This window comes from Bombus pyrosoma, linkage group LG11 (genome assembly GCF_014825855.1).
Source record: "Bombus pyrosoma isolate SC7728 linkage group LG11, ASM1482585v1, whole genome shotgun sequence".
In the NCBI taxonomy this organism is placed as follows: domain Eukaryota; kingdom Metazoa; phylum Arthropoda; class Insecta; order Hymenoptera; family Apidae; genus Bombus; species Bombus pyrosoma.
The window spans coordinates 13,836,469-13,851,983 of record NC_057780.1 but is presented as its reverse complement, the minus strand read 5'-3'; the positions used below and the strand labels follow the sequence as shown (position 1 = coordinate 13,851,983).

The following is a 15,515-nucleotide window of genomic DNA, read 5'->3' as shown; positions in this document are numbered from 1 at the left end:
GGCAGCATATGCGTTCTTTTTTACTATGACTACTACTTTAAGCGTACGCATATTCTGGAAGAAATGTAGGTCAGATCGCTAGAGGCTGGCATTCATAGCTCTATACACTTATTGTACATAGATATGTCTGTTATGCTTCATAGCGCTACATTTTCGGAACCAATTTAGGTGTCTGATGAAAACGCATTATTAAGGGTTTAACTTTTACTGTTATCCGAGTAGATAATTACTTAAAAGTTTCGCGATTGTTTTATGTGTCAGGAACGTGAAGGAGTCAGTTAATATCGTTTTACCGAAGTTTCGTGAATTTTTGAAATTTGTACATAAAATACGTAACATTTTACATAAAGTAAAAGTACACCCTTCATTGATCTTCCACGCGTCTTCGCCCATAAAATAACACACACACCATGTAATCGATGCCTTGAAGCCGTGCAATAGTTTTATCAATAGTAATTTTTCGTATAACACATAATTCAGAAGAGTCTAAAGGTATTTTATCGACGAGACGCGTCGTTCCTATCCTTCCACATTCGACAGCTATTCGTCATATAGACAGAAATTTGATTAGAATTATATCGAAGAATTCCGACGTTGTATGAACAATAAATTCATTCACTCTGACACGTACGGAACATGATTTACCGTTATTACAGCGTTTCGTACACGAAAGAACCGGCTGATATTTATGCACGACCATTATAGGAGTTAATTAATTTCAAGTATTGAAAACGTGATATTTCATTTCCGACAAAATACGTTATTACCCAATTGCATCCATTTATTTCATCACAGTCTACAACGCGTATATTTCTTGTCGGCAAATCTGTATATTTTGAACCGCAATTCATCGTTCGCGTGTAATGCGACTAATTTTGTTGAGATGTCCTTCATTAGAATTCATTTTTCGATGATTTGTGGAACAAACATTAGCTCACTAGCTCTGTAATGAGACAGAATTGTTATGGTTAGTTAGTTTGTTAAATTTGAAATCAATCTAAAAATGTCTCTAGAAGCTACAAGATATAGATTGCAAATACATATTTAGTAAAAATTTGATGTACGTTATATACACACTACTAAGAATTGTTAAATATAATGAATAATTGGTTTTCGCGATCTGTGTGAAATATGTATTTTGTAATTCCTATATATGTATATGTATTTTCAGATTTGTTTATTCATCGATGTAACCAAGTTTGACCAATGTCTCATATATATTAAAGCGAGATTGGATAAATATTTAGTTATAAAATTGTTATAATAGTCGCGTGATTATTAACGTGATAATACAATAAGTAGTCATAATTGATCATAAAATATGAACTTTATTCGGAAGTTTATTCGTTCAGAATATACGTATTACGTATTTCATATAATCTCTCTCTCTTAATGTTGTTTTTTCTCCTTTCTATGATCAATTATCAATCGTTCGATGTTTCGGCGATTGCCTTAATGCAGGCCGTTGTTTGTATGTTTCGCGTATCTTTCACGCTAATCTGTTTATCTCAATCGTAGCCTTTATCGAGCGTGAAAAGTTCGCGGGAAATTCACTGAATTTCAATTGAAAGGAAATTTTCGCACAGCTCGGATGCTTGGCAATCATATCTCTGCCAGTTTGTCACGGTTAAGCGGCTGAAATTTTTAACATCTACGGTATATCGGCCTCGAAATAATTTGATTTTTACATTGTGCCTCTTTGTGCGTCATTTATTTCCAATTATTTTTATTTTCATCACATTCTGGCTGTGTCAATGAATAGAATCGACACTTATTCTCAATTTCTTCTAAAATTTTTCTTAACGATACATATAATTCTATTTTCTCTTAAATAATGAAAATTCTTGTGTGCGAGAATCTATGCAGCTAATAAGTTTCTATGAAGTATATTAACACGTATTTTCTGTGCTTCGATAGAACACCATGTAAGTTATTTATTTCTTCATATTTATTACATTACTTCACTGTATGTCGTTTAATGGGTTAATTTATCAAACTCGAATTCATGAATCTGCAGTTTTATTTACAAAGGCCTTGTAAAATTCAATTAACAATTTGCACATTTTCTATCGACATACAAACTGCAAAATTTCTTCACACTCGCTATAAACAGTGAACATTTCACGCAAATATCTCGAAAACAGAACGCAAAAGTTGAATAACGTTTAACAGAAAATTAAACGAAGGCAATTTTTTCCGAATAACAGAGTGCAAATGTTTTAACTGCGAATCGATTCGGTCGCGAGACTGAAAACGAGAAAATGGAAAATTCGATACGGATTGTTCGCGGAAAAAGGAGGTGAAAAAGGATTGCCTGTTAACCGGTTAAACAGAGGATAATTGAATGAGGCGAGCCATGCAAGAAAAGTGGGAGCGTTCTCCGAACGAAGTACAGAGAATATTTAACAAGACCACGACGAAACTATGAACTGTGAATTAACTCGCCAAAAATAAAAGAAAACCTATAATAATTGTAAGAAACGTAATAAAGGAAGGAGAAAAGGAAACAGGCATGAAACATTTATATCAATTTATCTCCTTTTCACGATAAAAGTCACACGTAGTTTGCTTACGTCTTGTTTAATTGTCTTTAACTCGAGAAAGAAAATCAGAATCTTTTTATACTCACTGAAAATGAAATGGTTCCGAAACGAATCAGTTGTAGAAATTTATATATATGCCCTTACATTTGGAATATTATAATAAAAACGTTGCTTCAACAATTCTTTTTAAGCGACTTATGAACTCATTCGCACTTGAAGAAAATAGTGAATATTCTTTATTCACTAGTAAATATATGTACAGAAATCCAAGACCAAAAACCTTATGATTTCCTCAGAAAAAAGTTCTCGAAATATCCGAAATCCTAAAGCAGAATACCTCCATAATCTATTATCAACGATAAAATTTCTAAGAAATATCAATCTCAGTCTCAAAAAGTAGACAAAAATATAGATTCGACAAATTGGAAGGACGAAGTGAATCCGGAATACGTTATAACTGGTACGTCGTTAAGTCCGCCATGTTCTCGAAACGTAGTCTCGTCACGTAGTTCGTTTTGGTTGAGGTTTCAGGGAAGTAAAATCGAAGGGCCCACTTACCAGGTACCACTGTTCCTTAAAGAGCGGATCCGTGAACAGGTTTTGAAGAGGCACACCTCTGTTTCTTTGTCGATGGAACGTGGCCTGCCTAGAACGCGGTCCAAACTCATCGAAAAACGCCGGATAATCGGCGAACGAGAACGTCGTGGGCACGAAGTCCCTCTTCTTGCGTTTCTTCTCATGTTGCTGTTGGAACCACCGTACCTACAAAAGAAAGAAAAAAAAATTAAACAGATCTTTCTTTAGATTTTGGACTTTACATCGTGTAGGTACGAATTGGAGAACATTCAGAGAATCGTATGTGCGATTTGGTTACATGTCCTGGTTCTAGGTATGCGTTAGAACAGAGCTCGTCAAACTTCTATGAGCCGAAATTCACTTTCGGAAATATTTTACGAAAACGACACATTCGAGATCTAAACGAAGTGCAATTGCTGTTTTTTTTGATTGATAGGCAATTTAAAATTTATTTGGTATAATTGTTCGAGCTGGGAGAAGTTAGACAAAAATGGTAATTCGGAATTTTTCAACTGAGTCGCCGTGAATTGTTCATACAACGATTTCGATATAATTAAACAGCACACAATTTTGTTTACAATTGGAGTTTATTCGCAAACAAATTTACTTTCAAATAAATTTATTCGTTTGATATATTCTATTTTTGGAGTAATTACATATTTGATTGTTATAGTTCTTATTTTCAATTCGAATAGAAAGTGTTCGATGTTGGAATAGATTTAGTTTGAAAGACGAGTTGTAAGACTAAGGAGTTTCAAGGGAATAAGAAATACGTTTATGCGGGTATCCTTGGGGTGACGTTAACGTTAAACAAGATTGATTTATCGTGGCAATGGAATTGAAATTTATTTCGCTTGATGTGATCGGTATTCGCATATCGCATGGAATTTAGCGGTTTTAGCGATTAATAGAGTTGTGCGTTTAGCGACGCGTGTGCTTTTGATGAGATTTCATATGGAATTTTGATACCATTTAAATGCCATGAAATATCGATAACGATTGATTGCTCTCGGTGGCGAGTTTGAGAAATTTGTTGGTTTAAGGTAATATTGTAGTAGTCAGAATACATGTGGACGTTGGGACAATAATTATACGAATTATATGATTCATATATTGAAAGATTAAATAGCTTTTTTGACTACGTTTTCCAAAAATCGTGAATTATCGACCATATTGAAGAAAGAGAAATTTGCTATAAATCATGTGTACTCATTGAGTGAGAAGACCTAGAATAAAAATATAAAACACGATTCTCATGACATTAATGCAGGATCAAAATATTCGTGTGATTTTCGTATGTGAATTTAAATTTAGGATAAGTTTTTTTTTTTTTTTTTTTTTTTTTTTTTTTTTTTTTTTTTTTTTTTTTTTTTTTTTTTTTTTTTTTTTTTTTTTTTTTTTTTTTTTTTTTTTTNTTTGTGCTATGTGGGCGCCATTTAGTTGGATGTCCGGTGTTTTTCCTTTTCTAAGCGTAAATGTTATGTGATTGCACTTACTGGTGTTCGCTTTTATTTGTTTGCTTTGCAGCCACTTTTCAATTTTTGTAATGTGTTCTTGTAATAGTGCGGCAGCCGTTTCTGGATTTGCGTGTCTAGTTAGTAAGACCGTGTCGTCTTTAGGATAAGTGTCACGAAAGTTTCTGGAGACATAAATTTGGTATTTGAGGAGATTCAAGATATTTCCTATTCCACCTAAGCAATGTTTTAACGCATAAATTGTTTCACAGAGATTTATGAACGGAGAAATTATACAACAGTTCCATTCAAAGACTTTTCAAATTCTGAAGCTAATAACCCTTACAAATCTGGAATAACGAAACAAAACATATTCATGGAAAAAGAATATTGGATGCTTATGTATGTAAATTACTTTGATCAAATATACGATATTCCAAAGAAAGTACGTGCACTTAAAGTTTTATCGTATAAAATGACATATTTTATAAGCACTGATCTAGAACTTCTATTATATTCCTTTGAGATCTAACAATCTGCAGCATAATGTCACGTTTCAGTAACCAGTCTGTTGGTATGCTGCTATTAAGAATTTTGCGTATTCACAGTTCACACGTGGCACATTTAAGCAAGCCCACGCCAATTTAACAGGAAAAATACGCAAGCGGTGGAAAATTCCACGAAATATAAACGAATTCGGCCGTATGGCGCCTTGTAAATGGCACCATCGACGAGTACCGTTTTCGCGGTTGAGCTTCGACCTAGCGGAGCGTGAAACGCGCGACGCCCCGGTCATCGTTTCATTCATATCGACGCTAAAGCCTCGCCACGAAAATTCACGGCCTCTGAATTTTGGCCAGCAGCCAAAAGTTCCTAGGATTCGTCTACGTTCCGTGTCCGTAAGTGTCACGGTCGTAGCATTCCGACGTTTGGAAAAACGGGACGCTGAATATGTAGAGATTTCAAGCGTTCTGTGTTCCGTGCGTTCAATCGCCGAAAAGTTTCGCTGTTAACTTCTAACCGATGTTTAACTTTGTTTCCAGTTTGAATCAATTCCTTATTTAGAGCTGTGAAAACGTGATTCCGTGGATTCATACGGAGATTAGTAGATAAATTTACTTATATCGCAGATATTTCATTTGTAAAGTTTCATTTGGAAGATTTTTTTTCTAAAGATTTAGGAAATCACGGATATAAGCTACACAAGAATCCGTATTCTAATGATTATCATCGAGTGCATCGAACTTTACTAAGTAAAAATATATTGGCTTTAATGGTTCGTACATAGTTAAATATATAGTTAATAGAATTCAACCGGATAATTAGAACGTTGAAATTAACAAGCGAGAATGATGGTAATCGTAACGCGCAATATAGTCATTCGATTTATAGGCTATTAGTAAAGTTCCGTTGGTTTGAATAAATTGGGGGATAAAACAGTTTGGATAATTGGTTGGTTTATGCAACGATACGCCACGCAATTTTCGGTACGGTACAAGTCAAATTAATGAACGCGGCTGATTTTTATTTGAAATCCGATCAATACACGATTATACTGAAACAATCGTGTATTAATCAGGTTAATGAATGACTGTGAGATTGATTTTACATAGTTGATAAGGTAGATAACTGAGCTGTGTTTTAGAGAAAGGGTGCATAAAATAAAGTAACGAATTGAATGAATTTTATTGGAAACAGTAGTTTATTTAATATTAACTATTTGAGATTTCTAATCTAACCTTGCTATGGCGTTATAATTCCTATAAATTTCTAGTTTCCAGTAAATCACTGGCGTACCACGTAAGTACTGTTGATAGGTAATACTAATCTAGACATAACACGCCATCTTAATCTTACATGACGGCTGAGTAAATGCTACGTATGTATGTATATATATACAGGAAGATCCTAGGTAAGGACGTTACAGTGTTTAGATAGTGCAATTGCTATGTGTAACTGTTTGTTGTAAAAGCTGCTTTCCTACACTGCATCGTCGCTTGAACAATACAATCCATTTTTTATATACTTTATTGGGAAACACATTCTGGTTTTACAAACTTTGATAATTTGAAATATATAATATTACTTTTATAAATTTAGATACTCTAGATATATAAATTTTCTAATAGCTGCTTAGATACTTTTGATAATGTGACAAAAAGGACAAAATGTCCTGAATAAGAGTTAGTATTAAATCAACCAATTACAACGGTCGTCTTTGATTCATGTACACCTGAACATTATCGCATCTGAAGTTTGGAAGATTTTAAAAATTCGTCGAACTAGATGGTTATTTAAAGAAAAAATCAATAAGAGAATATTAAAAAAAAAATTCGAAAAATTTCAGATATTCAAAATGTCTGTAAGTACATTTTTAAACAAAGGTATTCTACCAAATATATTTTTTAAGTTATTAATTATTTTTATCTTTTACTAAAAATACAGAATGATCCCCACACAGGTAACTCCTTTTTCAAAGTAAAACATCCTTTTTCTCTCTTTAAACCAACTTAAGACTGATTATCTTTCGAGAAATCTATTTCTCTTTCGTCTGTTCACAAAAAAAAGCACTTTCCATTAACAACACAATCGGTTTGGATATCAATCGAATGAACGAGAAATCCCGATTAATCGCTCCTCGGGATATCCTTTAGTTATTTCATCCATTCGATGATTGTTTCTACAGCTTCGTCATAAATACACATTACTGTGTGCTGTAATGGTTCCGTATTTGTGGAATAAACCTTTTCAGCGGCGTTTCATCTCGCATCGAAGTGCTTCATCGGCGAGAAAAAGACAATGGCTGCAGCTGAAAAGATGGTGCAAGCACAATATTATCTCTAGAAACAGCGCGATATTCCACCGTGTTTTGCTAGCTGAAAAGAGTACGAGAACACTGTCGACGACCTGAGACGGTCATCCGATGGCCACTTCTCTGTTTTAATGCTACGTTCCATGCTTAAAACTTCTTCTTGCCTTTTTATAACTTTTTACCGTGATAAGTATTATGGATTGGTTACGATGTAACGAGTTACTGTTAGAAGAGTTCGGTATGAAACCGACTGGATAATCAAGAGATTTCAATTGAAAAATCGCAAAATTACTCATACCTGAAATATTACCATTTAAGAGCGAAATTTTCTGTTTTCGATGTACGATTATTAGTTTGCAGGTTTTTATGCGTGTATGATAAATTTAAAGGTGCAAAAATTCGCAGAATGCGTATAACGTACAAAAATATATAGAACATCTGAAAAATATAATATTAGGTCGTCCGAAAAATTTTTTTCATTTTATAAGGAAATAATGGATGCACAACATTTTCCGTTTTATATTATTTTATCGAATTACGTATGATCCATTTTGTTCTATCAAAATAAAGATCACAACTTTCAACAGATTAGGTTTCATGTTTGTATAAAAGTGCGTTGTTATAAAAGACGTGTCGGTAAAAGAAAGATATTTTTCGGACAACCTAATATAAGATATCATATATTACAACGTAACAAGTGTCAACAAAGTTTTCACGATATTTTCATAAATTGTTTAAATCGCTTCTTTCATTCGCAAGATAAACCAGGTAAACACCATCGCCAAGAGATGAAACAACTTCCAACTTCGGAAAAAAACAGCAGGGTATTATTTAACGTCGAAGAATATTACCATTTGAATTACGCTGGCAGAAAATTAGAATGCCAAGATAAACAATGCGCCAGGCACGATGACAGACGCCGTGAAATTACGCTGCTTCTATATATTTCGCACCTGTACCCGTGTTAGTTGTTCAAGTTTGATGAGTACCCGCCTTTAACATTTCTGACACGCCAAAGATGGAATCACTTACCCTCGGTTCATCCCTTAGAGTCTTGTGATGCGATTCGCTGCTGGAGAGGGATCTCTTGTGAAGTCGTTTGTCAGCGAACAGGAAGTATTCCTTCAGTGCTCCAATCTGAGAACAAACAGAACCAGCCTCTGTTAATTTCGTTGTTGTTCCAAGCATTAACAAGTTTTGCATAATTATTCTAATTTCTAATGGTAACGTACAGTAACTGCAAAAAATATTGACGCATATCCTTCCTTTTTAATGAAGCGTCGCAATCATGTATAGCAATTTGTATTTACTCGTTTCTATCAACAAACATAAAGCTTTTGTTTCGTTCTTGAATTACTAGGATAACACACAATTCTCCTGAATTCAAATAAAAATCACATCCTTTTCATCTCTATACCCATTCATGGCCACCAGCTTGAAAATTGAAACGACAATTTCTCAGGAAATGTACTTTCCAAAGTGCTCATCGCGTTTCTTAATGGATCCTAATGGTACATTTAAAGGATCTTGAGGTTTATTTGCAATTTCCGGGTAGTATGGACCGAGGAGTATCATTGAGAGTGAGGGGAAAGAGCACTTTAAAAGGTATAGCCGTTCACTTTTCACCGGTTGCTTGATAACTCGATATTATTGACCGTTACTACAGGGCCAAAGACAACAATGAAAATGTCTTCTTTCAACATTCGTATGTTCCAGCGGTTGTCAAACTATGCCACGATAACAGATATACATATATATATATATAATTTATCAGAAATTCTGACAAAATATTTGAATAACGAGAATGTTTATCAGGAGAGTTTTATTCGTGGTAAATCATCGGATAAATAATTCAAAGTCAATTCTTTTCTTAATTTACATGTTCGTCCAGTAAAGAGTAATTTTTTGACTTATTATAATTTTTTCGATTTTAATATAAGCAAACTTCAAATTCTTTTTTTCGCAACTAATACTTTGCGTGTTATGGATTTATGTGAAAAACGTCAGCAGTTAAGTTCAGACGCTGACGAAGTTTTTCTGAAAATGATATTGCGTGTTGCTGCACATCCGCACACTATTGTAAGTTATCCATCAATATTCTGTCGAGGTTCACTACACTCCATCGACTTCATTTCGAGATTTGTTATCTTCAAATAACAAAACTATACCTCTACCATAAATTTAAAAACAATCACTCGGTAGAGATACAAAATTCTAATAATGAGTTGAATAATTAAACATATTTTTTAACCATTATAATATTAATCCTAATTTAAATGTTATCATTTATATTCTTTGTTCCATATTGTAAAACGAAATAAATAAAATATTAGTTTTTAATAGTTCCGAAAATAAATTCAATATTAAAAGATTTCGACTTCAAATAGAAGATTTCCTTTATCTTACTATTTTTCCCGAAATAACAGTCTCTTTCCTATTTCCTGCACGCCTAACTTAAAAACTTTGAATATTATATAAATTCCTTTGTTTACTACTAAAACTAAAACTATACTATTTTCTTACTGTCAAATGTTAACTTAAAAAAGTTAACTTACAAAAGAAACAACAAAACATTTTAAGCTAAGTATACCACAGTTTCTGTCAGTGTTTACACAAAACACATGAAAAACACTGTTTCCGAGGGTAACCAGCGATCGCCAGCGGAAGATCAGAACTGTCGGACTGTCAAAGATCGCCAGAAAAATATAATAGTATTGGCATCTATCAAAGAATCTTCGGACAGTCCGCGATCTGTTCGTTGCTTATCCGACAAAATCTGACGTGCCCTTCTTTTCGATGGTTTCGCGAACTTGTCGTATATTGAGCACAATAGTGATGGGATCAAGTTCAATATTTACTTACAAATTCAAACCAAATTCAATACATATATCAATATATAATTCACTTATAATCTCATGATTCATTTCATAACTCATTGTACTTCGCAAGCGTCATAGAATCTTAATAGAATTATCGTATTTTCAAATTTCTGAATTCTTGTACGTTAAAACCATTAACATTTTCGAATTTTTACTTTTAGCTATTTTTTATTAAAAAATTTCTTGTTAGATTTCATCAATTTTTAAATTGAAATCAAGAAACCCAGTCAATTATAACAATACCTACAATATGTTTCATATTGATCGAGTATAATGTGGAATAATGTTCGAAGGTACTTTCAATGTATCTACTTGAAGCCATCACTAGAGGTTTCGACAGTGTTTGAAGAATTCTTGGCCAGTTTCAGAGCGAAGTCATTAAGGTTTTTCTAGCAAGTCTCAATCGATCCGCGGCTGGACGAGAATAAAAATGTCGAGAAGCATTGGCGTAGCGTGCACAGGACCAAGTTGTTGGCTTGATTTCCCAACGTGCACGGAAATCCATTTCACGAGAGAGCAGAGAAACGGCTTTGAGAAACGCCGATATTGTTTTCTCGTCGGTCTGCGCGCTGATTTAAGACGCTTCGGTGCCAGGCTTTCGTCGGATCTGCGGATCCTAGAGGGATTCTTAACGGCGACCCGCGTTGCTCCTGTGACCGACTACGCTTCCACGATCGAGTAATTTCGAAAGGATATTCCACTGAACCAATGGAGCATTCATGAAAGGGTGGAAAGAACGAGGAAGGGAGGATGGAAGTTCTTCTATAGATAGTGAACGTTATAATCAATTTGATTGAATATTTCGAGATAATTGATCCAATTATAAGTTGATTTACGAATTATTTTTTGAACATATCAACAAAAATACATCCGATAGTAAAAATGAACAACTGCGCATTAGCAATTAATTACGAAACAGCCAAACTTATCTAACAAGGAGGTGGCAAGAACTATGAAATTTCGGATGAGTTGGTTATGCATTCGATACTTTAAGTTGATAGTAAAACAGTTCCGAAAGGACTTGGACGAACGGTCCTTTGTTTTCGAGAAATTAATCGAGAAATTATTCTTGGTGCAGCAATTTCTTATGTTTTAAATATTCTTACTACAATTTTCATTCGCAAAATTGTAAGAATACGTAGGAATACTATAATAGACAAAAATAATCAAAAATGTACCAAAATAAATTGCAAGATTTTAATATTAAGAAAAACGTAATATTAGTATTAAAAGAATTTATAAAATACGATATAAGAAACTCATTAATTTCTCGAAAACAAAGACACTCAAATCCTTTTGGGGCTGCTTTATTATCAATATAAAGTATCACACGCACATACAGTCAACTTGTTCGAGATTTCATAATTCTCGCCATCTCCTGTAAGATGAAGCAAACTGTTAAAGATTCAGATTTCTAGCCGATTTCTTTAGATATTCCTTAAAAACCAACAAATTCTTTAGAAATCCGAAGAAATTCATATAACGTCTTCAAATAATTCTAAACTCAAGTTATCATAAAATTTCTGACAAACTCTAAATTCAAATTATCATCAAATTTCTGACAAATAATTTGTTCAAAGACAGTTCTACAGTAAGTAATAGATATTAGAATCACACAAACTCTGGCGTCGTATTCGAGAAACCCAAATCTGTTACCTTTAAAGAAATGTATAAATCGATAAATAAATATCTATGTACATTGTACACTTTGCCCTAATAGTTAAGGTCCACGTGACGCTAGTGTCGCGTCAGCCGATCCTCATAGCGTTTCTGTTATCAACTTGTCCAAGTAGATCATCATTAATAATTGTCATTCGTTTAGTCATCTTCGTTTCAGGGCTCTCAGTTCACCTACGAACTTCTCGGAAGTCACGTAACCGCGATCTTCTGACGGCCAGACTTACGTGTACGGTACTTAACGGAAATTCCGTTGCCAAACCTAACCCGCAAGCCTTAAACTCGGGGGCTTCTGTGGTGCTCATGTTACCTTAATTCGCCGTTGTCCAAGGACGATAGTGGAAGCAAAGCCTCGACGAAGGACGTCCGTTAACCAACAGACCGATGACCCACGGTATGCGGAGGTTATCGTAAGGCATTCTTGCCTGGTTTGATTTAGTGGCTTCCCTTTAGTTGCTGTGGTAACTTAATCGTTATCTGCTACACTGCCTATATTCAGCCCATGCTGCGCTTGTACTCGTTTACCACGTACTGCGACCTTCTCTCTGTATGTACACGACCATGCAATCCCTGTTTCAGCGTCCAGTGATAAATCACCTACGCACTTGCTACGTCTATCCACTTTTCATACCATCCGGTCGTTATTTTTGAATTTTGATTTGGTAGATTTTTATGGGATCTTTCGATGTCTAATTACGATATCTCCTAAACGTGTTCGAATGGAGTGGTTGAAAATGAATTAACCTAATATAAACTGTTAGAAGTCTACGATCTAATTAGTGTTAAGAATTAAAAATTCCTAACTCGCAACAAAAAATTACAATTAATAACATTAATGACTTGACATGTGACGAGTTTTACAATTTCGTATCAAATATGATAATCGGATAACTCGTAGTTTATAAAATTTCATTCGTTTTATTGTCAAACTTGTTTCAACATACGTAGACAAATTTTGGCTCTTTAGTCATTTGTGGTTTGTGACTTTTAAAATATTGCTAATAATATTAGTTCAATCGAGCAAGATGACTCACGTGGTAGAATACAGGTTTGATCTTGTACATGGGTGAAACAGGAACTTCGTCATCGACTAACATCGAACGCAAAACTGCAAAAGCTCTACGATCACCGATTCCTCTGTCCGCGATGCTGAACACGTAGCAGCGATATCGTGGCCTCACCCTCTCCGCCAAACCGGATATAGGCAACGGATACCGTGGTAGCCGCGTTTCTGCTACCTCGCAGTGTGGTTCAATACATCGAGAAACGAGAATCGAGAGCTGACCAACGAGAAGCGAACCACGCCGCTTCATCGGTGAACCATCTAGCCGACTTTCTCTTTTGTTTAAGGATTGTCTAACAATCTAATTCTGATAACACCATTCCCTCGAATGTACCCTTTTTTCCATTCTTTCTAAGAAGGTTTTGCTAGTAACTCTGTAAAGTAATTCTACTGATAAATAAACAGATGATATTCTCTTGCTGAAATTGTTGTAGCCTGAAATTTATTAAATTTAGTTGCTTCACTTAATTGATGCTTTCGTTTCGTTATTATCATGTAGAAATTATCATTAGTTTCGCATATATTAGCATGCATATATTTTGTTAATTTTTATCGGCACTCGAAACTAATTTAGTTAGTAGAATTAATCATCCATTGAAACCTTGAATGACAATAATTCTATCGTCTGTAGGTATCTCTGTCGTAAAAAAAAAAAAAAGAAACGCAGTGATAGTGAAGAATAGTTAGGAAATGAAAGCAGGACCGTTTGTGTATTTTTTTTCTTTTTTTTTGTTCACAGTTGTCGATCCATAAAAGCGATGGCTTTAACAATGGGCGCAATGAGCGACGGACCTTAACTGGCTGCGGCATTGTTGTTTCGCGGAGGCACTCGTGATAGGTCACTTCTGTCGATACGAAATCCACGGGCGAAGCGCATTCAGTAAAAGTAAAAATATCAACGCGACATATTGTATACCCACATACGGTGTCCCACTAACCGTGATGCAATCGATAAGGAGGCGACTCTATGTGAAAAAGTAAATCGGAAACGTAACGAATAACATTTTGTCATAGCGCGCTTTGCTTCCTTATTCTACGTTTCTAACTTATCTTCACAGGCAGACTAAACTCATGTCGATTATAGCTATTTAGTTTGCGATTACCCAAGTTCAAGTATACTTGACAAATTTACAAACTCGGTTTTCTCGAAGCTTCGCACAATACGACATACAGTGGACAAAAATCGAAATAATCATTGTTCGATTTTGTCTTATCAACAGTGATATCATCAGTCCGTACGTAATGTGGATGTAAATAATAATTCCCCCAAGATAGACAGAGGATTGGTAAAAATCGCTTGTACATCAGAACCTAATTACTAGAAAATTATCTCGCGTATTCATTGTACATTTTGCTCGACAGTTCTTGTCAAATGGTGCTTGTTACACCTTAAGTATGGAGAATGTGAGCAAAGATATGTAGGATTTTGATTTCCAGTTAAAAAATTTCTTTCATTGTTTAAAGAGCAATTTAAGAAAACAGTTGTTTAAATCATTCTGTAATTTCCATCGTTCTGTGTCAAGAAGATTATTGTATTACAGTGCTATTTAGATTATTTTTTGTTACAAACTGCTACACTGGATATTTCTTATTTTTTTAGTGAAATCCACTCGTAATCGTGACTTGGTTGAAGAGCGGATATCGAACCGCGCTTATTCCAGAAAATTTTTGAAGTTACACAAAAACTCTGTTCTTTACTGAATGTCAGCGCGATATCTGACAAAACGGAAAGGAGGATAAACGATTTCTGCATGACATTTACGAAACGATGGAGAGATTGTTGCTGGCATCGACACTATTTATTTAAACGTCACCGTGTGTGGCTAGAAAAAGAAAGAAATATCCAAGATAATTCAACTGAGCCAGCGAGTAAAAGAAATCCTAACAAAAATCTCATAAACAGACTTTTACGCGCATCGGATCTCCTGATATCAAGTTTCAGGAAAATTGCACGTTATATGCATCTTTTTATCTTTGTTTCAAATCCTCGTTCAAATGCTGCATTGCGCGTAATATAGAAAAATTTTACTCTACATTTTCGATTTGTTTTTTTCCCATGGAAACGCCCCTTTGCCAGTTCTATCATGATTACTTGGACACCCTGTACATCGACGGTCATCGTTTTAAACGGAAGGGGCGAACGATATTCAACGCACTTTTCAAACGTTTCCCAGGAATATGAATTCGCTTTTTTCCTCCTTTTTTTTTTTTTTTTTTTGAGGAAAGGGTGGTTTTCCCTTTTGATACCTTTGTTCTTTTTTCATGTATCGTGTCTCGTTGTGATATTGATCCTGATCGACGCACGTTGCTCTGGCTTTGAAAACGCGGGTGTATTTAATTGTTCGAAAGCGGATCTTGCGCGGTTTTATACTGACCACTTTGCGTTATTCTTTTACTGCGTCGCTGCTACAGTTTTTAGTCGCCAATTGGTACAGTTTACTGCGGTGATCGTGTCCGTGGAAGTAGTTTCCAGAGTTCAGAATTTTTTACGATATTGGTAGTACTTTCTTT

General features: G+C 34.8%; 1 protein-coding gene across 2 annotated transcripts in view; it reads right to left on the bottom strand.

Moving 5' to 3' along the window:
- LOC122573215 (furin-like protease 2) overlaps positions 1-15,515 on the bottom strand; it is a 427,801-nt gene that overhangs the window by 16,507 nt on the left and 395,779 nt on the right. For both annotated transcript variants that reach the window (XM_043739297.1, XM_043739298.1), the window contains exons 3-4: positions 8,418-8,522; positions 3,102-3,305 (exon numbers count right to left, since the gene is read on the bottom strand). In XM_043739297.1, the coding sequence (XP_043595232.1) occupies positions 3,102-3,305; positions 8,418-8,522 (309 nt within the window). The remainder of the gene's footprint in view (positions 1-3,101; positions 3,306-8,417; positions 8,523-15,515) is intronic.